This window comes from Pelecanus crispus, chromosome 1, assembly GCF_030463565.1.
Source record: "Pelecanus crispus isolate bPelCri1 chromosome 1, bPelCri1.pri, whole genome shotgun sequence".
Taxonomy (NCBI): domain Eukaryota; kingdom Metazoa; phylum Chordata; class Aves; order Pelecaniformes; family Pelecanidae; genus Pelecanus; species Pelecanus crispus.
In genome coordinates, this window is record NC_134643.1 from 2,420,144 (window position 1) to 2,444,812 (window position 24,669).

Sequence of the window (24,669 nt, forward strand, 5' to 3'; positions counted from 1 at the left end):
TGGCTGTTAGCCTGAGTCCTTGTTGCCTGATCCTACAACCTGTGCTGGGAAGGGGTCGGATACACCTGTAGCTAGAGCCTTCCAGTCTGCCCAGTAGATCCTCCACTGGGGAATGGCTCAGGGGGCTGATTCCCAAGCCATTGAGCCCGATCACTAGTAGCAGGGCCTAGTTGGGAGCCTGAGGAAACCAAAAAGGGGTGATGCTAAAGGGGACAGAAAGTGCCACTGTGTCACCTTCGCAGCCTTCTCAGGGAGATGAAGTGCTGTTGAGGCTTCGCTGAGTCCTCAGATGTTGCCCTGATACTTCACCAGCGGGACGGTATCATGGGTTCCTCCTGCTTTGGTTAGGTCCTCAGTGCAGGTCACTTTTCAGTCGCTTCCTATGTTTTCCCTCATTACAAGCGTAGTCAGTGAGCTTCGTTGCCGGCAGTCAGCTGCAACGAACTGTGCTGAGCCCCCAATGCACCTGTGGTGTCCCCGCACATCCAGCCCAACCTCAGGGTTCAAATGATGCCAAGAAACTTCAGAAGGGCCGGTACAACTGAGCTGATTCCTGCTGCTGGTGGGGGGCTGGTTTTACTGTCCCTTCACACAGTTCTTCTCTTCTCCCACCCCTTGGGCATCAGCTTCGCTCGTGGCATTTCTCTGCATTACAGCAGCACCCACCTGCGCAGGAGCAGTGTCCCTTAGTGTCACCCTTCAGCTGGGGCAGGGCTGGGCTGCAAGAGCTTTGGGTGCACGTCCCCATGCCTGCAGGCAGCGTGTGTCTCCCGGCAAGGTGAGGAGCAGCAGCCGCAGCTCTTCTAGGAGCTGCTCGGTGTCAGGCAGGGCCAGGGTTAGCGCGCAGCCTTGTCCCGGTCTCGGGACACTGTTTCGTGCTGCCTCCATTTTCCCGGTGCACCTTGTTGTCATCGTCGTGATACTGTCCCTGCTCAGCTGTGATAACAAAGGCATCCAGCAGTGCCACCCTGGTTCACATCAAGCTTGGCCAAGTACGGACTATGCTCTGTTCCTCCTCCACCCCATGTCCCGACGGCCTCAGTGTTCACAACCCCTCCAGCGTTAAACCTGTGCTTGTGGTGGGTTAACCCCAGCTGGCAGCGAAGTGCCACACGGCTGCTCGCTCGCTGTCCCCCTGTGTGGGACCGGACCGGGAGGGATAGGAAGAGGAAAAACCAGGAAAATTTGGGAGTAGAGAAAAAGATGGTTTAAGAGCAAAGGAAAGAGGAAGGGGAAAAAAACCCAAGTGATGCAAAGGCAACACTCACCACCTCCCACCATTATACCTGTGTCCAGCCAGTCCCCGAGCAATGGCCACCTTTCCAAAATCCCTCCTTTTATTGCTGGTATCTGCATCGGCTGTCTTGGATATGCCCCTTCCCAGCTTCCTGCCCACCCATGGCCTAATCGTTGGTGGGGGGCGGAGTGGGAAAAAAGGGAAAGCCTTGATGCTGTGCAAGCACCGAAACGCTGGTGTGTTGTCAACACTGGTTTAGCCGCAAATCCAAAGCCCAGCACCGCACGGACTGCTATGGAAAAAGTTAACTCCGTGCCAACCGGAGCCAGTACGATGCTGACGGGACCTGCAGCTTGCTCCTTCCTGATGTGCTGAAGGGTTTTTTTTCTTCTGGTTTTGATTTTTCCTGAGTCTGAAAAACCTCTTGTATTTTGAGCATCGGACATGGGAGGTTTCCAAGGGTTTTGTAGGTGGGGAGGCTGTTTCCCAACAGCTGCCCCAGCCCCTAGCGCAGGTCAGCTCTCACTTCCACCTGTTTGCACAGGCTCCAGGGAGGACCCAGGGAGAGGCAAAACCTTTATCCCTCATCTTGATCTTCAAAGCTATTTACGCGGAGCTTCAGCTGAGAGAGGGAGGTAGGGGAAGGCAACACAAACTCGGCGCGAAAGCATCAGGGACGCTGAGTAATTGGTGGGGTTCATCAAAGCTTAGCGCACACCGGGGTAACGCCGGGCTGAAGGCAGAAGCTGCATTTTCAGTTGGGCAGCAGGAGCCCTAACTCCTGTTAGGCAGCCGTGGTGTAGCCCGGGGCCAGGTATTTTCCAAAGCAATAGGTGAGCAGGTGCCTGAGTGAGTGTAACATACTGTACATAGGCTACTCGCTCTTCATATCAAGGAAATTGCATGTTGTCTCCAATTCCTGTGTGATGCTGGTAGCTTTGGGGATGTTTGGGTTTCTCTTTTTTTTTTAACGGTGTGCTGTACTTGGTCTTCACTCGAACTGGGTGTCAACAGTGGTTTATTATTTGTTGTTGTCAGGGGTAATTTTTTTTAAAATTACAGTGTGATCTGTGTGTTTCTGAATGTTTATAATTGTTACAGCGTGGCAGCGATTCCCTTCCTGCTGTAGGAGAGCGGGTGAGCTTGCCTGGTTGTGAGATGGAGAAAAGATCCACGCAGAAGCGCCCCGTTAGCCAAAACTAGTATTGGAATCCAGGGCTCTCCCCCCCAAAAAATGGGGCTGCTGATTTGTTTGGTTTTAATATTTGCTGTAGAGATAATAGCACATATTTTTTAGCAGAGGCTGAAAAAGTGGGTGAGGCAACATACTTTTTGATCAGTGTTCTGGATTCGCAGAGATTTTGGGTTGGCTGGTTGAGTTTAGGGTGGTATTTTTGTTGTGTTTTTTTTTAAAAGAAAAAAACCCAAATAAATACGTATCCTCTTCAAAGTATGTAGGTCGTCTTGGTTCTTCTTTCATGCTTTGCTACTGGTAATCAGCTGCTGGTGACTGGAAAATTGACGGGGTTCTGAAATCAACACAATTTCTCCTGCCTTGAATATGAGAGAAGGTAGGAAAGACTCAGCCTTGCTGGGGTTTGAGGGAAAGACGCAAACATCTCCCTCCACTGAAACACCCAGCACCCAAGTCTCCTTGAAGGCCAGCACCCCCGGTCCTCGCCGGCCGCACCGGCTGCCGTAGCTGGAGGGCTGGAGCTCCCCAAATGGGTCCTCTAGGGCTTGGCGGTGCTGCTGAGCAAAGCGGGGCTCTCTGACCCAGCAAGCAGGTGCCCGCCTGCTGCGCTCCAGCCCAATGTCGTCCTCCGGCTGCTGCCACGAGGTGAGAAGCCGCTTTCCTCAAATCCCACATGCCGCCTCCTCCTCATTCGTAGCAGCTGACGGCGAACGCACAAGGCAAATGCGGCTAAAACGATGGTGAGCTGCAGGCCCGCGGTGCCAGCGGGCTCGCTGGGGCAGCTGGCTCCCTCCCTCTGCAGCCTCGTTCAGCGCTGTCAGCCGTGGTTCCTACTAAGGGGGTACTGAGCCAAGATCTGGGGGACGCGGGAGGTGTAGGAAGGCAAGAAAAGCCAAAGGTGGCCTGGGGGAGGCTCCTCTTTAATTGCACTTACAATAAATTATATCCGTTCACGTGCTGCACGCGGTCTCTACCTGCACCCAGGTGGGTGAGTTGGGCAGCCGAGGGCCCCGGCAGCACCCGCAGGCGTTGGGGGAGCAGGCTCAGGGCAGCAGGTTGAGCTTGAAGCAGTTGGTACTGAGGGCACCATCAGGATTTGAGGTCCCCAAGCAAGACTCAGGAGTTGTTTCAGGCTCCCAGTTTTTCGGAATCCCATCCATGCAGCACTGAGCCCCGCTTTGCTCGCTGTGGTGTTACCCCAGGAGAGGTAAAAATAGGGAATGAAGCCTCCTGGCATCAGTGCTTAACCATTAACTTGGAGCTGAGTGGTCCAGCTTCCCACATGGGACCTTGTTTAAAGAAAGAAAAAAAAAATAGCAAGAAATGAAGTGCTTACTGTGGTCTTTCCAGACCCCGGTGATGTCTCCATCACTGCAAAAACAGCAACGTGGCTTTAAAATGCTGGCTGTCACTTCACGTTTAACACACCTTTAAACCTTCCCTGTCTCAGCGCTTTAATGGACGCGCTTAATTCTCCGGCAGTTACCAAGTATATATATTTCTAATTCAACAAATCATCTTTCCCCAGACCCTGGCAGTCATTCGTTTAATAAATCTTCATCAGCTGGGCTCTGCTTTCATCAGCTTGGAGATTTCTGTTCAAAATCTTTTGCCTTTCATTAAATTTGGGCTGGTGTTTATGAATGCTTTCAATCTTTCCTCAGCACGTCGCAGCCTGGCTCGCCATGATGGGTTGGAGAGAAACAAGGGAAATTTTTATTTTTTGTTTTTATTAAAGTGAGAGGGAAAGCCTTGAACTCCTTTGGGAAACACGATGAAATCCTTGTCACTTCCAAGGTGTAAAAAACTTGCTCCTGCCACTAAATTAAATGAGAGGGGCAGGAGAGCGATAAAGATGTCTCTGTAAATCACTTGGAGCCACACGGTTCATTTCTGTTCAGCGTCTTTCATTATAGCAATCATAAATCAGCAGCTGGAGCCCAAGAGGCCAAGAAGGTGAGATTTATTGACGGGGGAAATTTGGGAGGGGAAGAGCTCAGAGGATACAGAACCATTTTTTCTTTTGCCTCCAGCACAGCCCAGGCTCACAGGTCTCTGCTGGCAAACTTCCTTCTTCGAAAGCGCTCCCAAGTTTGCTGGAAATTTTTAGTATTTATTATTATTTTCCCACTTCCATACAGTTACAACCAGCCGGCTTTCACCCTTCGCCCTCCCTTGCTCCCTGAGCAGCTGGAAGATGGATGTGCTGACCCTGGCTTGAGCAGAGGACCTCAGCCCAGGGCAAGGGGACAGTTAATTTACCCCTTTCCAGCCTGCGAGGGAGGAGGCAAAGCAGGAGTGTCACGGCTCCATTTCCCACGTAGGAGGTGCCGGGGACCAGCCAGGGAAGAGGCAGGTGACATCGTTTCTGCTGGGACGATGCCTGTGGTCATGCATGCCAAGACAAGGGGTTAACCCTGCTTTGGGCCACCAGAAAGACTCTGGGTGGTAAAAATGGCACAGGTGGAAATAACCCCTGGGCTGGTAGCTTGGTTCCCCTCTTTAGAGGGTGAAAAGCAGATGCCACCCAAAGCATGACACCGTGGTGACACTTAGAATCATAGAATCATTTAGGTTGGAAAAGACCTTTAAGATCATCCAGTCCAACCATTAACCTAACACTACCAAGTCCACCACTAAACCAGTTAAGGGTAGACTAGACTAAATGGGTAAACGTGGCACTTCGGGACATGGTTTAGTCTACTAATCCAGGTGGGTCACCAGGTCATAAAAGGAGATCAGGTTGGTCAAGCAGGACTTGCCTTTCATGAACCCATGCTGGCTGGACCTGATCCCCTGGTTGACCTGCACTTGTCTGTTGAGTTCACTCAAGATGAACCGCTCCATAATCTTTCCCAGCACCGAGGTCAGGCTGACAGGCCTGTAGTTCCCCAGGTCCTCCTTCCGGCCCTTCTTGTAGATGGGTGTCACATTGGCAAGCCTCCAGTCATCAGGGACCTCCCCTGTTAACCAGGACTGCTGACAGATGACGGAAAGTGGCTTGGCAAGCTTGAACTGAACTGCTGCAGAGAAAGTGGGCATTGCAAAGTCCATCAGGACAGGAGGGGAAGACGCAGACCCTGGAGCATCGTTCCTGCTGTGCTGGTGGCTGCTTTGACCCTTGAGAAGAGGAAGAAACACCCCAACCCGCTCCACCAGCCGAGACTGCTGGCTTGTTGGTAGATCTCCAGAGAGCCTGGAAGACACCATGGCTCATTGAGTCTGGTCGGTCGTGAAGGTGTGCAGCCACACACCAGCTGTGTTTCAGGTGGCCTGAGATCCTATCAGCTGGGTGCAATCACACACAAAAAAAACCCACAGGCACTTGGGGTGGGAAGTGCTGCATCGTGCTCTGCCTCAGAGGAAGGTGGAGTGAAACGCTCAGAGTCAACTAAACACCAAGTGAGATGTTAGGTTAATGGCTGGACTGGATGATCTTAAAGGTCTTTTCCAACCTAAATGATTCTATGATTCTATTCTATAAGGGGAGAGGAGGAACATGTTCCTTCATAGTCCCCACCGTTGACTAGTGGAAGCCCCAAAGCACGAGATTAGTGCAAGGAATACCACTCCTGGCTGCTTTTGAACCCCGCGTAGTCTCCAACATATAGGAAACCATCCTTTTCCTGCTGAAGGATTTATGATGCTGCCCCATCTCTGCTCCAGGCAGGGGCTAACCTCTGTGAGCCTCTGTGCTGTTACCAGCCAGGAAAGCAGGGGGAATGGAGATGTGGGTGTCCAGAGATCTCTTCTCTGGAAGGACCCTCAGCATGGGGGATTTTTCACTGTAGAACCTTCATGCCTCCGTGATGGACATTGATTTACGTCTTCATGCTTCTACTTGCTCTGAGGTATGAGCAGGGAAAAGCACGAATGATAAAAATGTAGGAGCTGCCGCCTCCTCCTCCCTGCAGGAAAATGAAATTCAGCCTCAGCTACAAGGGTTCCTCTCCCTCCACCTTAGAGGAGGCAGGAAAAAAAACATCTCAGAAGCTTGAAATATTTTGTGAGGGTTACCGAAAGGGTATGTCCAAGAAGCAAGACTTAGTGCAGAGCTTACTCAGGGTCTGCATTGCTGAGCACCCCAGGGGCTGAGCGCCGGGGCTGCAGGGCTGACTCTGTACCAACGGGCGCTTGCTTCAGCTCCAACCCCGCAGACCATGGGGAGAAAGTATGTGACTCCAGCTGGGCTGGCAAACGCAAGCCGGCGTTGGAAGTAACAACTGGTAAATGGACAGGGGACCCAAAGCGGTTTGCAGGGTTGGAGTTGTTGAAGCAACACCGTAGAAGTGCAGGGTGAGACCGGGGAAAGTCCCGAGGGGTCTCCTTCAAGCCCTTCACCAGCTCTCCCTTGAGTCGGGCATGCAAAGAGAAACATGGGCAGTTGGTGTGATCACACTGAGCAGCAGCTCTCCTCGCCCCCACTGCGGTACTGTTAAAACAAAATTATAATTCATTTTGACAGCTGCCAAATGAGCAGCATATTATGCAGCATATTCAATTAGACAAGTTCCCGAGGGAGCAGGCAGAGGTAGCGGGGCAGCCAGCTGCTGCTGGGACACGACATGGTGCTTCAGGAAGGTATTTTTAGAAATGGATGTGCATGCTCTGCAGAGAAATAAACAGCCCTTTGGTCAATACTGGCAACTATTCCCCATCTGTTTTCAGAAGATGAGAACATGCTTAAAAAAAAATAAAATGAAAAGGTGGAGCTGCTGGATTCGCAGCGGTCTCACCAGCACGTCAAGCCTCTACCCACGGTTTCCAGCTTCTGGGGCCCACATGAGTGGGTTTAGTGGAAGAGGGAGGCAGGGAGATGAAGGTCAGAGTACCAAACCATTTTGCACCCATTTTTTCATAAATACAGCTACTAATTTGGGGAATGGGTGCTAGAAGATCTGAGCCACCACGTATCTCCTGCTGTCATCTTCTACCAAGCCCACAGCAGGTTGCCCTGGCTGCCTACGCACTCTGTGATTGTCCGTGGAGCATCTTGGCCTCGAGCAGTTAAAATGCTCAGCAGATTTGCAGCAGCAGCTATTTATGGACCTATTCTGCAGCTCCTGGAAGTCTTCGCTGACCTGTGCATCAAACTTTTAGCTAGCAAACTTCATATCCTCTCCTTTGGGCACAGGTCTGTATTAAAACACTGTCCTCTTATGTGTAAGAAACCTGTCATTCCTTAATTCAGTAGCTCCTTGCCCTACAGCATCTGTGTTGTAACTCCTACCACCTTGCTGCTGGCCTGAGGGAAGAATCAGGATACAGCAGGTGCCCTTGACTTCCCGAAACACTTTTGCGTAAGTGCAGTCTCCTTTCCTTCACCTCAAAGACCCGGCATTCAAGCAGAGACGCAGGACTCCTGGGTTCTGACCCAATTCCTGTAAAAAAACCTCATGAGATAACACAAACCAGTGGAATTTCTCTCTGCCTTGATTTACCGATGTGTAACACGGGGCTATGACACGGCACGTGTGATAAGCGCGTGGCTACATCCTCCGGCTGGTAAAGCTATTTACATTCACAAGGCAGCAACCACCGTTACTGATTTTATTGAATGTTGAATGTTTAATTTACAAAAAGGAAATTAAACAGCTTGTTATACTCCCCTCTGTAAAATTCAAGACTCAGAGACTTGTTTAACTATGACTAACTTAAGGTGTTACTCTGCTGTAATCCAAACACACTTCCTGCCAATAAAAACAGAGTTCCCTGAAACAGCCCCGCTTTTATCTGCCAGTCTATAAATATATAGGCACCAAGTTACAAGTTCTGTACTTTCAGCCAAAAATAAACGCTCTAAACTAAAAACAACGAACCGCGAAGCTTCACAATCTGCTAAATGAAATGTAGATATTACATATCGGCAAGCCAACGGCTCTTCTGCCTTCAAACTCGGCCACGCTTCAGGGTGCAGCAGACAAAGGGCAGGTCAGCGCCGTGCAGTTGTGTTTGGGAGCCTCGCAAATTGGGTTAGCAATTCCATCTGTGGTCTGCTGGGGAGTGGGAAGAGAGCAAGTGAGAATGTGTGGCAGTAAAAGCTTAGGGAGGGAAGAAACAGAATATTTTGCTGAATTGACTTCAGCACATTTCTAACCTAAGCTCCTCCCTGGTATTTTTAAATTCCCACGACCTACGTCCGCAGAAGGTCCTTATCCCCTAGACCCCACTGAATGTGCCACATTGGGAAGTATTTGAAAGCTCAGAGCCCAAGAATTGATTGCAAAATAGGACAGTCTCTTCAAACATTATTGTCTGATATAAATGCAAGTAAGCTAACTGATACCCTGGTCACGGAAGAACAAATGATTTCTTTTTCCAACTGGGAAATAAGAGTAACATATTTATACTCCACCTGTATGCTCAGCTCTATATAATCAAAATAGAGATACAATTCCTGCACTGGAGAGCTTAACATTTAAGACTGTTCCTGTAAATATGAGTAGTTTGAATCACTGTGCGCACTTGCTTAAGATGTACAAGGCTTTTGCAGGATTGCAGACTTCAAGCGGAGGAAATTCAGCACAATTCAGGGATAACTTGGCATGTTTTGTTCGGGCTTACACAGAAGGCAGTGACCGCTCCAGGGGAAGAGTGGAGGGCTGGGGCTGAATGTGGAAGTGGGCTTGGCTTGGAGAACTGGGCAGGAATGGAAGCAAAAGGAAAGAGACACTGACATTGACTGGGGTATCACCCAACACCCACCGCCCTTATTTCCCAGACGTACAGACTGCAACGCAGAGCAGAGGCCTAAACATGCGTTTCTGCATTAGTGTCCAGGAGAAAACCAATTTATCTGCACTGACTGTGCTACCTTCCAAATTTAAGTGAGGAGGTGTGATCACCCATGGCCCTGCTGTGTATGAACCACGAGGTACCTTGTACGTATTCATTAACCACGACACTGGCAAAACTACCATCACCTGTAAAACAGCAAAAAATGATACACGGATCAGCATCCACGTCAATCAACCGTGCTGCCAGCCATAACAGCCAGGCCAGCTTCTGCAAAGGCATTTTACAGAGGCAAAGCGGCGGTGCAGAGCCCTGTGGGATTTGCTGAAGAAACTGCGGAGGTCAGGTAGTTACTCAGTGGCGGTCAGGAACCCGCCTCGCCGAACTGCTTTGGCAAAAAACCCACTAAGGCTGAAACTGCAGCTTCAGCTGCCTGAACTCCTTCTGAACCCAGGCCACAGAGCAGCCTTGCTTTTTGTTCTGCCAAAATCAATGATAAAAAACTGGTGCCTCGGAAGAGCTGTTGTTCTTCAGCTTGAGGGTACAGCCAGCTGCTATATGGAAAGGAAACTACTTAATAAAAAGCTGAGTTGTTTTACAGGCTTCACTGGAATTTAAGGTCAGGCTATCTGAATCTATCCATTACTTACCATGAGCTGTGTTGTTTCGTTCAGTTCATCCTATTTAATCAACAAAAGCCCTTGGCCACGTTGTGAACATGCATGGTGAGGTAAACCAGAGCTCTTCCACAGACACGACTCACGCTGAGGCAACGAGTCACATCTGTGCACGCAAAGACCTCTGATGACCCACGCTGTAATATGAATAGCAAATACCCCTCTTCGGTGGAAGCTGCTCGGGCAAAGGGGCCCCACTATCTGTTCTATAAGTAGATGGTAATGAAAATTAATCGGGACAAACATTAACTTAAGAGTCCTGTTTACTTGTCAGAGCTCTGCTCCACATACAGAAAACCAAGTCTTCACATACTACTTACAGCTTCAGCTAGTTCTCAATAATTCCAATAATTTTTTCTGATGACTCCTTACTAGGTTGTTTAAATACACTTGCAAATCAAAGAATTATGTCTCATCCCTTCAAAAAACACATTTTATTAAAAAAAGTCTTGGAACTAGTTTTCACTCCCAGCTTAACTCTGAACATTTCACAAAATCCCTCTTCAAACTAATTCACTAGTACTACAATATAGACAATATTATCAGAGGCCCTGATGCTTCCACACATCAATTAAATCTATAACATTGGAGGGGGAGGAGAGAGAGAAATTAATGGAAGATATGGTCATGTGGCTGTTAGGAAAAAATCTACACCGTTTCCCAGCTGAGACTGCCTGGGGAAATAATTTCTAGTTTTGGGAAATACAGAAATTACTTTTTAATAAAGTAATAAATAAATAACTTTTTTTGGGAGAGTTAATCAGAAATGGATTTAGAAATAATATTTGATAGACTTTGCTTTGTTGAAGAGAAATATATCAAAGTCAGTATTCCTCTTCGGCAGAAAGCTTTGGTGTAGAATCAAGATTCAAGACAAAGACTTGGCTGGTAGTGGCTGTCAAGGGTTGGTCCTCTTCCGCCCAGATGGGATTGGAGGTAGGACAGGTTTGGAGTGGGAGCCTGGCCAGTTGATGAGCTGAGGCACATGAGAAGAACCAGTCTTGGACTTGCTGTATTTTCTCTGAAGATTGTCACTAGGGGGTTCAGTCTCTGCAGAAATTATAAATAAGTGAAGAAGCACTAAGAGGGTGTTTGTTTCAATGAAAAGTCAAAATTTACCACAAAGCACATCTCCAGGTGAAAACCCAGTGTTTTGGTGGGTGGGGTGCGGGAAGAGTAATATCTTCAGGTAGTCTAGTGACTGCTCTATCTCAAGCCTGTGGAAGAGTAACTTTATGCCTAAGCAGCCACTATTTTTAATTTCTCCAAAAGTTCATTGAAAGAAAGCTGCTGTATTGAGTATGTTGCATTCACACTGTGATGATTTTGCCACATCGTAACATTGCTGCTTATAAGAGTATCATGAAACATGAAGAAGCTGCCCTGTCACCCAAATAAAGCTACTATCATTACAGTAAGAAAGATACACAGCCCGAGCAAAACTGTCATTTTGGAATACAGTTCAAACCTTTCAATCTGTCCACTCCATTTTTAGCTCCTCTTGGATCTTGATGCTCAGCTTTGGCTTCTTCAGCATGGGGAACAGGGGTCGGAACCAGCAGACCTTCACCAGCAGGTGCACCAGCTGAGATTGGAAATACTCCCACAGCAGGACCAGATTCTCTGCAGCTGAGAGGAGGAAATGATTCATGCTTTAAAATAGCAATAAAAAAAGCATATACACCAGGCCTGACAGTATTACTGATGTTGCAGTCACACAACTCAATCAAAAGTCAGAAATAAACCCCAGTACTTATCAGTTACACAAAGCTTTTTCACACATTACGATTCTCTCAAAACTTCCAGTGCTAGCAAACACAACTACTACCTCTCTCAATTTTCATTTATTGGTTGAATTAATTGCACAAACAGGTGCCATAAGGAGGTTCATGCCACACAGTGAATCAGCTTCAGATCTGGGATCAGCATTTTTTTATTCCAAATCTGTGGTTCAGCACTGCAGACGATGCTCTCTCTTGGTGAGTGAAAGAAAATAGGAATTGCCTTGAAAAGAAGTGTTTCTGCAGTACCCCAGTGACAACATGGACCATCAGTAGCCATTTACCAGTGAGTAGTAGCCAAGGCACCTCTGACCTGTTACGTCTCTTGCAGAAAATCTAGTCAAAGCCAAAGCCTGAGTGGTCCGAGACCCTGACAATGATAACAACCGAGTTGTAGCTTGTTCTGATAAAGGCTTTCCATTTCCATCTATATACTATCAATTTACTTCAAGAGAAGTAAGGAAAAGACCATGATTGACATGGAGAGATCAATAACTACCTATTTAATGCAAAACCGTAATATGTATCTGGAGCGACACTTAAGACATTTCATCATGTCTCTCTTCATACAGAAAGGACTGTTCTGTTCTAGGTGAGAGAAACTGATTCATAGATTTATGAATCTGGAAGTTCAAAGATTATTCACCCTGACCTTATCCATGGTGCAAGCCAACAGAATTTCATCCTGTAATTCTTGTGAGGGGCATTTTAGCTTGTGAGAATACTGTGATTACAGTGTTCTGGGGAACAGAAAGAATTTCAGTGGTATTTTAATAAATCCATACAATAAGAAGAAGGGATCATGAATGATGAGATAAAACAGTGTGGTACTCCCATAAGAAACAGGTAATTATCTTCTCACTAGATGTACTGTGGAAGCCTAAGAGAATTTCACCATTGCATTCAAGGTAAAGGAATATATCCTGTAAGGTACCGAGTGCTTGTGTCTTCCTCTGAGGTCCACTGCATCCAAGGATGCTCATCAAACACTGAATGCTCTAGCCAAGTGCTTAACCCTAGGCGTAATCTCATTTTAGCTGCCTGTCATACGCATCAGACATAACTGTGGCAGGGATAAGAAATTACTAGGAGTAGTAAATCCAGGCTCAGTATAAACAGCAATTTCTAAAAGGCTGACTACTTCTGCTTTTGCTTCAGAGAACATAGTCACACATTCACCTACAAATAAAGGCTAAAAATAGATATCATATAGTTAGAATTAACCCCCTGTGGATCTCTAGCCGCAGCTACCTGAATGCACTACGTTAACATCCAGCATCCTAAGGTGTTCAGCAAAAATCTTCATTGCCTTTCTCCCCAGCTGTGCCTTTCTTAAGGGGCAGAAGATAAGGTAAGCTGTGGGAAATAATTTACATACCACTTGGCAGGGTGTAAAGGGAAGGTAGGTACCCAGGCTTTTCTAGTACAAGTGTCATAGGAAACATTTAATTTAAGGTTTCTTGAAAAACTACTCAGTGAGAATAACATAAAAAATAAGTGGGAAAGCTAGAGCTTATGAGGTCTCTGCCATCTAGATGTCCAATGTCTCTGGGAGGGGTAGAGCAGAGGAGCTGAGAACCTACCTCTCCTTTGTGCTTTTACCAGGTGACCTGTAAATGATTTTGAATAACCCATCTTTAGTCCTTCCCTGAGAGCTGCAGCACAGAAAAGAGAACTATTATAGGTGAAGCAGGCACATGTTCCCTCTAGTAAAATTTCCCAGTCAGCTAAATGGAAAAGAAATGAAAAATAGGAAGCTTAACCTGCACCCCCCCCCCCCCCCCCCAGTATTACCCCATGGAGGGAGTAATGAGATAAATGGATTCTGTGTGCATTAAATACAAAATATGTTAGTAATGAGTTGAGGAGTAAAGCACTGGACTGCTATAGATTCTGTTTAGATTATGGTTGCACTGGACTGCCAAACCCTAACATATATCATTGCACATGATGTCATAATATTTCAATTGATGGATATATTTCATTTGATTGTGTTTGGCAGCAATGGGGACATGCAATAAAATATTTGAGACAGTTCCTTGTTAAATGCACTGGTAGGTGACATTCTGACTCCCCCCTCAAACTTGCAAATAATGAAGGTATCATAACAGATTAAGAAGTTAAGTTTCTACTCTCCAACTCACTATATTTTGCCCCTCCTCTCTTCTCCTCTCCTTGTTATGCTGTAACCAGATCGTTTCAATATCCTTACAAACACCTCTACTGGTAAAAGTGCAACCTAAAGAATTTGTCATTGCCTGTGGTGAGTAGCAGTCCAGTACAGTTGTAAGATATATTGCCCTGAAGGACTGCTACTCTTCGAAGGCAATGATAAATTCTTTAAGCCTATAAGTGAAAACAAATGGAACCTCAGGCAAAAAAAATTCCACACTTTCATGTGTGGGAGAGTTCAGCCTCCAGTAGAGGAATTAAAAAAATCCCTGGAAACTGGCATGGTGTTTTCTTTTGTGAAATCAGGAAAGACTAGGTCGTCAGAGTTTACTTCCAAGGAGGAGACCACAGCTATGGTCTTAGCAATGAAAAGAAGCCATGGATGTTTGCATTTACTCAAGAGTGAAAATTAATCAGGATCATCTCTTTTACTTGTAGACCAGAAGTAACAGAACAACTGCAGAACTTAAATCCAACAAGTGTTAGTGACCTGAAGAATAATGATGCCATTTCCACCGCAGCTCAAGCTTAAATAAAAACTGCCATATTTGAGAAATAATGCAAAAAATTTGGGACCCAGACACAGTGTTGCCCAGTGAGATATCAGATTGATCTGCAGTCCCTGATCTTGGAAAACAATATTTCCTTCATCGGCTGTGCCTGGAGGTCAATACATTCATGCTCTTACCCCTTGATGGCTTTTTTTAGTTTACTCTTTCTTCCATTCCAAACATTGAGAGCATAAAATTGGAGAGAAAGAAAAAGGAAATATTAAACCACCTCAATATTCAGACAAAATCACTACAGGCTTTACTGCAATACTTCAGAAATGTGGGATTTTTCTCACTAATATTTCAAATGCATCTACACAAAATTTCCATCAATCACGCCTATAAGCAAATTTCTTCCAAACTTTCCATATTTCCCTTCCAAAAGGATTTGACAACATGACTCTATACAATTTTGCTGTAGGCCATGATGCATGCACAGAAAATGAATCAGATTAGCAGTTTGCTTTTTCTCTCCTCACAGTTGTTTTTCCACTGTATTATTAACAGTGCTAAATGAAAACACTGCTGAAGTCAAAACACCAAAATGTGGTGGAGTGGAAAGACATATTTATTCCCATATGCGAAGGGTAAGACCTTTACAAGTCATCATAGCTTCACACTCATTTGAGTTATAGGTCTTGCCTCTTACTGGTAAGGACAGATGATGCATAATCCCTCTGCAACCTATTACGCACTCAGTTTCTCTCATACTCTCACTCTGTTCCCCTTCAGCACACACCACTGTGGCACAAATACTCAGGACAAATGAATCTGCAGAGGCCTATGGTTCCAACCTTTTTACAGCATGCTAATTAACTACTTGTAATTACAGTGGCAGGTAGTACCTCACATAGAGGGAACTGGCAGTCTCTCCGGGATATAAAGGGAACGCTGAGATTTTTTTCAACAGCAAGTTTAGCTAAGAATTCTGCTTAACTGATGAGGAATAAAGTGAATGGGTTAAAATCTTATAAAGATGCTCAGCATTTTTCATCGTTCTGACTTAATGCGAAAAGCTGCTTAATGGGTGTTTAGGAGGTTATTTAACAGTGATTTTTAAAAGACGTGAAAAACACATAGGTGAAAAATACATTGTATCATAGTATGGTATGTTTAAATATAGCAGGAAAGGTGGCTTGGTTTATAGGGAATGAGAACAAGATATCAGACATGGGATTGAACCCATGATCAAATTCAAGTTTACCAACAGCTATATGGCATAGACATCAGCTCACTCTAAGTTACAGCTTTCAAATGAGCTTTGCGGTAGGTTCTGAAGAGTGAGCAAGAGCATGGCTACAAGCACACACCTATTTCCTAGTGTGGATGGGGGATCTGGCGTGCTACGCTTCACTAGGTCATACTGTGTGGCATCTGGCTGCTTCTGTGTATCCCATCTGGGCATGAGATTACAACAGATGGCCAGAAGAGGGGGAAAAAAAAGCTTATCCAGGATACCACATAGAAAGGCCGCAATGTCACTTGCCACAACAGCAGACAGGCTTGTTGGCAGCCAGAGCTCAGCTGTACTTATGAAACAAGACCATTAGAGTAAGTCACAGCCATCTTGTAAGAGGCAATGTGGACCCACAGAGCAAGTCAGAAAAACATATCCCGCTTCGTAGCTGAAGGCCTAAAAGACACCGAAGATGTAGCGTCTTCAAATCTTCTAGCCTCACCTCTCTACAAGCTTTAAATGAGACAGGAGTTGTCTCCCTCCCATACCTCAGAGCCTGTGTAGCTGTGGTACATATAAATGAGGATGTTCATCCCTCACAAGCGGAGATGCTGGCCAAGATATGAAGCATAGCAGCAATGGCTGAGATAGTAAGAGAAGGTAAAGGTACTACAGAACTCAGTATCCTGATGGGGTCTCCTGTTATCATGGATGAGGTATGAGTTTGAAGATCATGATATCTCCCAGAGCCTCCCAAATGGTATTCAACAGTAACTATGATAATCTTAAGAGACAATGCAAAATAATTCTGACAACAATGGTTAATTTGTCTAAAAAAATACTTGTCACTTAAGTTCTGTTTTTCTATACCTAGACCAAGTTTCTTTCAGCACCTTTTTCCTTCAAACACCCTCTTGATAGAAAGCTCTTGAAATTCTCTTTCTGTGTGTGTGAACTATGGTGTCTAAATGAAATCATTCCCATGAATGACAAGACTTTGTTTTATGCTGCAGCGACACATGTTTAATAAGGCTGTTGATGTAACAGATGAGACAACTGCATTAGCTTGGGAAATGGTTTTAGATCTTGCACATTGCAGCGTTAACCTTCATTCCACCCAGCAATGATCTCCTGTCTGAGAAACTGAACTCACCGGCCCTCTGGGTTAGTCAGGGGGAAGCTCTGGTCTTGGGTGACATTCCTTCCATCTGAGAGCAGAGAAGCACGTATTGTTGGTTCCAGTAATTGTTGGCGGGAGCCGCTCGGTGCAGGAGTGACTGCCAGGTCCCTAAAATGATACGAAAAGAAAATAAAGTGCTTGTTACATGCATTTATACACTGTGATTGCATAATTAGTGCTTAGTGAGTTCACAAGACCTGTTCAAATGGAAGGGAGCATTCTCTCCAGTGGGAGAGAAGCAGCAGTAAGCAGTTGGGGGTAGTAATCCAGGCTCTGCTTATCGCCAGTAAAGAGGAACAGTCACAGCTACAGTACGAATAAACTCAAGCTTAAGTAGATATCTAAAGCAGGTTGGATGAAACACTCTGCACTGAAACAGAGCAAGTTGGGCAACTTGTTCAGACAGAGACATTTTTATTAAAAGCGAGAAGTTTCATCTTCACTGCCATGCATAACACCTGAAAAAAAAAGAATTCCTGGTAACTGCAGTATTGACACCACTTTGTTTACAAACTCGAACCACAGAGCTAAAACCAAAGAGATGTAGCACTGAAGACTACCAAACATGAGAGATCCTTTAAAATTATAACTCTTGGAAGATTCCATACAACTACCCCCTGTACCAGAGCCATCCCACTGACACACCTCAGCTAAACTCTGAAGGAATCTTTTTATATTTAAGTGTAATTAACGTAACTTTTGCATGTGCCATTTTCTAGTTTCCCTAGGAAGACTGTCAAGAACATTTTTAACTGCAGTAGCAACTGATGAATGCTCGCTCCATGGGAGAAGCTAGGTTTTTAAGGAGGGTTAATAGCTTTTCTGAAGACTCATTGCTACAGTTTGGAAAAAAGCCCTAAACTGTTAAGTTCTTCATCAAGCCCTCAATCACACCCATAAGCCATTACAGCAACAAGTATACCACTGCCACTTTCCCACAGGAAACAGAGAGGCTGGAATCTCAAACTGTCTTTTCATGCCTCCTTATCTTGCCAAAGCAGGACTGTTCCCCGCTGTGGGTCTTCTGGTGCTTCAGTGACGAGGCTTTCCCCACTCCTCCTCAGAAATTGGTCCCTAGCCCAATACACTACATTGCAAGCAAGGTTTTTCTACTCTTCATCTTTAAATTTCCCTTTCTTTAGTTTCTTCTTCGTATTAATACCTATAAATAAAGTTTCCCTAGTGTAAGGCCTCAAGCTGTTATTGTTTCACTGTCAAGCAACTGCCGGCTGGTAATGGTGTTTGTTCATTATCGGCTCAGATCAAAATCTGAACCAATTACATAGGAGAAAGGGCCTGATTCCATTAATGGTCCCCAGAGCTAAGTGCTCTCAGAAATAAGTTCTTGTAAATCCACACCATGGAAATAAAAAATAAAAAATAAAAAAAAAAAAAGAAGAAAAGAAAATCTCTCAGCAAAGAACTCTGTTCAATATATAGCACAGAAATACACGTTCTGACAGTGGAGGTTATGAGTCAAAGCAGGAATCTGAAGAGAGGATTCAAGGCCACCCCTCTAAGGACTGGATCACCACAGGAAAATGAACTCTACTTCCTGGAGCAAAGGTTTGGATTCAGAACGAGCCACCCACTCTCAGAAGCTACATCTCAGTTGATAAATAAACTTAAAATAACACGCCCAAGGGCTAAGAAAAATACGCATATTTAAAGGTGTTATAGGCATGTTTTTTCACCTTCTAGCTCTGCACTAAATGTCGTCTTTACATTGCCTCTCAAGTTGTGTACTGTCATTATAGCTGTTTAGGCTCTGAGTGTAATTCAAATTGCACCAGGATGCCTCAGCTCAAAAAAAAAAACCAACCCACACCCACCCAAAAAACCCCCAAACAAAAACAACAACCAAAAAACCCCAAGCAGGCTGGAGAAGTTAAATAGCACCCTGTGAAAAGGCATATTCATGTAGTTCAGAACAATGTCCTAGTTTTGTCATTAAGAGGGGCATAGAGATAAAACTGAAAAGTGAAATTACGTTGAAGTCAGAGGTCGACTAGACAAGAGGGTCTGCAAGAAACGTGTGCAACCACATGCATGCAAATCTTATGCTCACAGCAAGCAAATCCAACCTGAAGAGAGTGTCTCAACCACAGGTAGACCATGGACCTTCTCTCCTCCCAGTTCTGGCAAGGAGCTCCAGTGAAACTGTAAAGCGTACAAATTTCTTCCAACTCAGAAAAGCAAGATTGCATGTTATAAATTCTCCTCTCAGTGATGCCTGCTCTTGCTTACTCAAATGCTTTCAGCAACACTTAGATGAAATCAAGAAGTTAATCATTAGCTAAAGGCCTGATCTGAATGAGACTTCAACCCAGCCCCTTATTTATTACCCTCAAACACACAGACAACTAGTGAAATTATTCAGAGCAAACCACCAAACGTTGCCCGTACATAATATTAGGCAATGAGACATCAAAATGACTTTAATTACACCTGCACACAGCCACAGGCAAAAAATAAAGAGGCCAGGTTTTCAGTAAGTTGGATTTAAGAATCTAAATTTATGTAGATAACCCCGCGGGGTTGCAATAAATAAAATAGGTTAGATTCTTGTGTGACACTACTTTTAAAATTTTCTAACACATACTCAGGAAAATTGAGCAATATATTTCAGTTTGGATTAAAATGTGTAACGATGAGATTAAGCATTAAAGAATCTTTTAATATTTACAGATACACAAGAAATTCAAAGCATCTAGTACCTTAGGAACTTTTTTGCATATATCATCTTTGGCATCAGTTTCATATATTTCATAGAAGTTAGAGCCACTCCTAACTGAAGTAGGGTTCTCATTCTCTGCAGCAGTGCTGCTCAAAAGCAAGCTGAGCTGCCTCTGTCCTCTACCATTTCTGGTCCACAGCCACCTATTTACACTCCCACTCTTCTCTCAGCATGATGCCAGCACAAGTGGTTCTTCAGAGAGTGAGGGAAATTGATCTGGCTAAAAAAACCCAATCTTTTTGTTTGGCAAAACCTGATCCGTACCTTTATCCAGTTCATCGCTAAGCTGTATGACATTGGAGTCAGTGGCAGCAGAGAGTGGGCAGTGGAAGAAAAGGAAGGGGCAGGTGTGTACGAGCCAGCACTGCCACTGAAGAAACAGTAAAGTTACTGAATTCTTCCTCATTGCATGATACAAAAAATGTCTGGACACAAAAAAGTCTATTTTGCACCGATAGCCCTTTTTAACCACGGAAATCAGGATACAAATCCTCAAATAAAACACTGCTTTAATGGAGCTACTCAATATCGTTTATACAATTAAAATCTAGTCCAACAGCTAAAAAAAAATCTTCAAGCAAAACATTGTAGAAACTTCTAGCTAATCATACTGGTATTTCTAGGTGCTAAAAATATACATAATCAATTACCTGCGTATTTCACAAATTTGTTCTTTTTAAATTATAATCACCTACTTTTTAAAGGACTTGCCTTATTTTGCTTAAGGTTACCTGCAATGCCCTCAGAACAAAGTTTCATTCTATACCAACTCCACCCAGCATGGCAAGCATGGACCTTCCTCTTGTATTGCCCCATACAGTTTGAAATTAATCTGCTTTAATGAACTTCCTTCCCTCTACCTGCCCCACTTTGCTCCAAGATGCCATCTCCCCAGGGGTAGAACAGACAGAACAAAATGCATGCTTGCTTCTCCCAGTCACAAGTCCGTACCTTCAGTCAAACTCCATTAGAAGGTCAGGGTAAAAATGAGGCTTTACACTGGAGTAACTGAAGCAGGGGTGCATATTCTTTTCTCTTCACTCCTCTAGTGAGGCAGTACTCCCCAGCGAGGAGTGCTATGGCAGCAAATTTGTTACATCAAGATTCACCAGCTGAAACCCTGTATAAGGCTGGATGCATTACCAGTGAAAGAAATCCTATTTTTTACATAAACAGCAGACTGATTAAGTGGACAATGTACATTTATGCACTGCTGCTGACAATGAAAATAAAGAAAAGGTGTATCATGTTCTAAATAAAAATCCATCAGAACAAAGCTGGTAAGATTAAAGCAAGAATAGAAAGCAAGAGGTTTTTAAAACTGGATTTTAAACAGGCATGACCTATCCTATTTATGTAACCAAGTAAATAGAGAAATAAAAACCTCCAAATAAAATACAGCTTGCAAGAAAAAAAACCTGACAACATGGATATTCCATAGGAGAGAGAAATCTGGGAAGCACTAAAGCTGAGATGGATCTAGACATAACAATAAGCTGAGATGTCAAACCTGGATATCTAATGCAAAAACAGCTGCACAAAAAGATAGGTGTAATTTTTGAGCAACATATGCAGAGACAATGAAGTATCGTGCCTCAGATGCAGGCTATAGTGTCGTCTTTGCCAGCACTTGACAAAGGGACACTTGAAATACTCTAGACTGATCAATTTTGAGAGTTAATTAACAAATTAGAGAGGCTTTATAGTAACCCTACTGAATTTACTCAGCATAGACTTACAGAGAAAGATGAAAAGACATTACAATATATATAGTTTGAGTAAGAACCATGGAAAGGTATAAAACAAGGTAACAGTCTAACTACGCCAAAATTATTTGGATGCTGCTGCTAATATTACTATGAATCATGACATTGTTGGACTGATGATCTTAGAGGTCCTTTCCAATCTTATGATTCCTAGTTCTTACTTTCATTAAAAATAATCCAGCCACCAAGCCAGGAAACATGAAATTGCTGCTCTACCCTTAACTGGTTTAGTGATGGACTTGGTAGTGTTAGGTTAATGGTTGGACTGGGTGATCTTAAAGGTCTTTTCCAACTTAAATGATTCTATGATTCTATGATAATGAATTACCTTGTGTCATCTCAGTTGCACAATCTGTGTACAAATTCCTTGCTTAGCCCTTGACAAAAGCTAAAGAAAGCCACATCACCTTATATTTCCTATGGGCTAAGAGTGTGCACAAAGATGGTTACCACAGCTAAGATGGCATGCAGTAACCTTTTAAGCTACTCATGACCCAAGTCCACAGTTATATATTGAAAGAAAGATCCATTAAACCCTAGGTGAGCTTTTCCAAGGTGAAAGCCCCTCTCTTATGGGTATTTAAAACTTGATTTAATTCTGTATAAACAAACATGCTCAATAGAACAACTATACACTTGCCGCTGGACTGGACTACATGACCTACTGGGTTCTCCACCTGGGTTCCAGGATTCAGATTCTTTCTCAGAATTTCACCCATTTTATAGCATTCATATTTATGGCACCTCTTGACTTAACCTCTTGCATGGAATGGGGTGTTGTCTACTCTTGCCTCCAATTCTGCTGAGTGCATCTATCCCTTGAGGCCTGGTAATTGCAAATGATGATTGGGGGTGACAGGATTTTCTCTCACCTGCCTGACAGCTCTGCCAAGGCAGTCTGATACTTAACTCCAAAATCAGCTTCCAGCAAATGAGTATTGTGGAATAAAGGGAGCGAAGAGCAACAGACTAAGACAGACTCAGATGAACAGTTCACACTGCAACACTAAATCAAACCCAAAACATCTAGCAAAAGAAAACACTCGTTCCCATTTTTCTTTTCATTTCAACATGATTTAAAATTAATGAATCGGCTATTTAAAAGAAACTTTGCTCTAAGTAAAGATTTGGAAAATGCATCATAATTATGAATCTCTGCCTGTAAGCTTCTGCCATTAGTTTTCTAGAGACAGTTTAATTCAGTAGAGTTGGGGTTTTTTTCCTTCTTTTTTTTTATAAATAGTCAGTCTCCAGACTTTGTTCTTGGAATGATTTTCATCAACACATCTGGTGCGTACAGTTGGTGACTGCATTTGTACAGGCCTGAAACAAGCTGAAAGATGTGAACTTTTCTATTCGTTCTGATGATTGCTGATTTAGAGGCCTATGTGATACTTTAAATGTCAACACTGTGAGCCTTTTCATTGTAGGTAGGAAAAGCAAGCAATGAAGAGTTCAGATTAGGAATATTTACACCAGGGGAAGGCAGGAGTGCCACAAAAGATCAATCAAAGAAGGTACATTGAGATTTATAGACTTTTAACACCATTTTTGCAGTGCTGTGACTGTAAGGAAAAAGGAAAAGAGACAGTCAAGACAGGATCCATTTTCTAAAAAAAAAAAAAAAAAAAAGATTAGGAAGTGGAGTCAGCTTTCAGATTTAAACAGAGAGATCCACAGCAGATGGACTGCAGCAAACAACCTTGCGCTGAGCATGGCTGTGACTTTCCAACACTAATTACTAGTACTGCTAAAAAACATGCCAGAGACTGTGAGCTGCCACCAGAAAAATCATCCTTTTCTGCTCTCTCAGAGAAGAAGCATATAATAATTTCATAGTTCTAGACATATTACTTGTGGGTAGCTCTGCCTCATACATTTTTGGTCTACATTTCGGGACTGCTGCACTCCCAAGTCAAAAGACAAGTGGTGCGTGATGTATTTGTACGGCTAGATTTAAAAGTGATAGAAAGGAGAGTTGTCTATGAGATTTGCAATCCCTGACAGTTTCTAATCATTCATCCTTAAGAGCAGTGGAGAAGAAATCTTAAACATGCATTTTTCACTTTATTGCAAAGGACTTGGCTGAAGCCACTCTGCATTACCTGTGAAACAGCTGGACGTATGCACTAGGTGCCGTCCCTGCCAGAGCCTGACGTGCTGCAGAACGCCGCCTTTGGAGAGAAGCTTCTTCCTGATAAAGAAATATCACCAACTTTATACAGCATCTTAAACGTATATGTGGTAACTTAATTGGCTGTGATATTCCTCTCTTTTGCCGACTCTAGAGTGTATCCATTTATACATTCTGGGAAAATAGCCGAGCTATATTATAACTAACAAGGCGCTAAATATGATTCACCGATCTACACAAACCAAATTTTGGTCTGAAATCTTGCTGGCTTTGAAAAATGGAGATCTTCATCTCCAGTGAAGCTCCATTTCTTCAGAGTAATCAAAATGTGCCAGGACGTAGGAGGAAGGAATATCCGCAGAGAACCACTTTTGATGCATCCCAACCTCCCAATACGTTAGAGCAGGGATAATTCTAGCTGTGCTGTTGTCTTAAGCTTCTTTTCACTAGCAAGAGGCTGAATACAGAAGAATTTGCCTCCGCTACATCTTAAATACACTATCTCCTTGCTCCAGCAATGCAGAAAACCTGCCTTACCAACTCTATGTCAACCAATATTCCTCCCTTGGAGTAGGAATTACCTTTTGCAAATTTCAGTTAGTTAAAATGACTTTGTACAATGAACACATTATGATCTCAGCAGACTGGAAAATGTGATCCTGAATTTTAAGGGCATGTTAATTAACATGTGCTGTAGGACAATGTAATTTCTCAGGTCAGGGAAATGCAGCACTACAGCGTGCTTAAAAAAATGAAATGTAAATCACAGAGCTAAGTTATTAAATTCTGCTTTGTTATCAACTGATAGCCATTGACAGTTATCAACTTAATAGCTAAATCACATGTCTGTAACAGAGGTGTTTTGTCATGGTATGAGCAATGAAAGAGAATATAGTTAATCTGCTGAATGCTCACATTATGACTATTGTGAATTCCTTCACTTTCCTTCACTATTTATGCTAAGTAAGGCTCTGCTTAGATGCTCACTGAGCTTGTGTTTTGTTTTGCTTTCTTTTGGTAAAGATGCAGTTCTGACCCTTTTTTTCTGCGTGGATTACAGGTGTAGATACCTTTCTGTTCATACCTTGTATAGTTAATTACAGCCATACAAAATTAGTGCAGGGTTGGCATGCTCACAAGGGATAAGGCTGCAAGGAATCAGATCTACTGTCTTTCCCTGAGCAGCAGATCCTGCTTCTTATGCTTGTGGATAATTCACATTAATTTCTTCATATTTTTTGTTTTCCAGTTCTACTTGATGGGAGTGGAATGTGATTACTGCAGTGACAGCACATTATTTGGGTGCCAGAAGCACAAAAATCATTTG

The 24,669-nt window shown here is 43.9% G+C and overlaps 1 protein-coding gene across 2 annotated transcripts in view; it reads right to left on the bottom strand.

The window, feature by feature from the left end:
* Positions 1–10,742: 10,742 nt before the first annotated feature.
* The window catches only part of LRGUK (leucine rich repeats and guanylate kinase domain containing), a 51,804-nt gene continuing 37,877 nt past the window's right edge, over positions 10,743–24,669 (bottom strand). The window contains exons 17-21 of one of the 2 annotated variants that reach the window (XM_075724549.1): positions 23,314–23,402; positions 16,679–16,813; positions 14,486–14,515; positions 11,313–11,473; positions 10,743–10,894 (exon numbers count right to left, since the gene is read on the bottom strand). In XM_075724549.1, the coding sequence (XP_075580664.1) occupies positions 10,743–10,894; positions 11,313–11,473; positions 14,486–14,515; positions 16,679–16,813; positions 23,314–23,402 (567 nt within the window). The remainder of the gene's footprint in view (positions 10,895–11,312; positions 11,474–14,485; positions 14,516–16,678; positions 16,814–23,313; positions 23,403–24,669) is intronic. The other variant, XM_075724558.1, reaches the window with a different exon arrangement.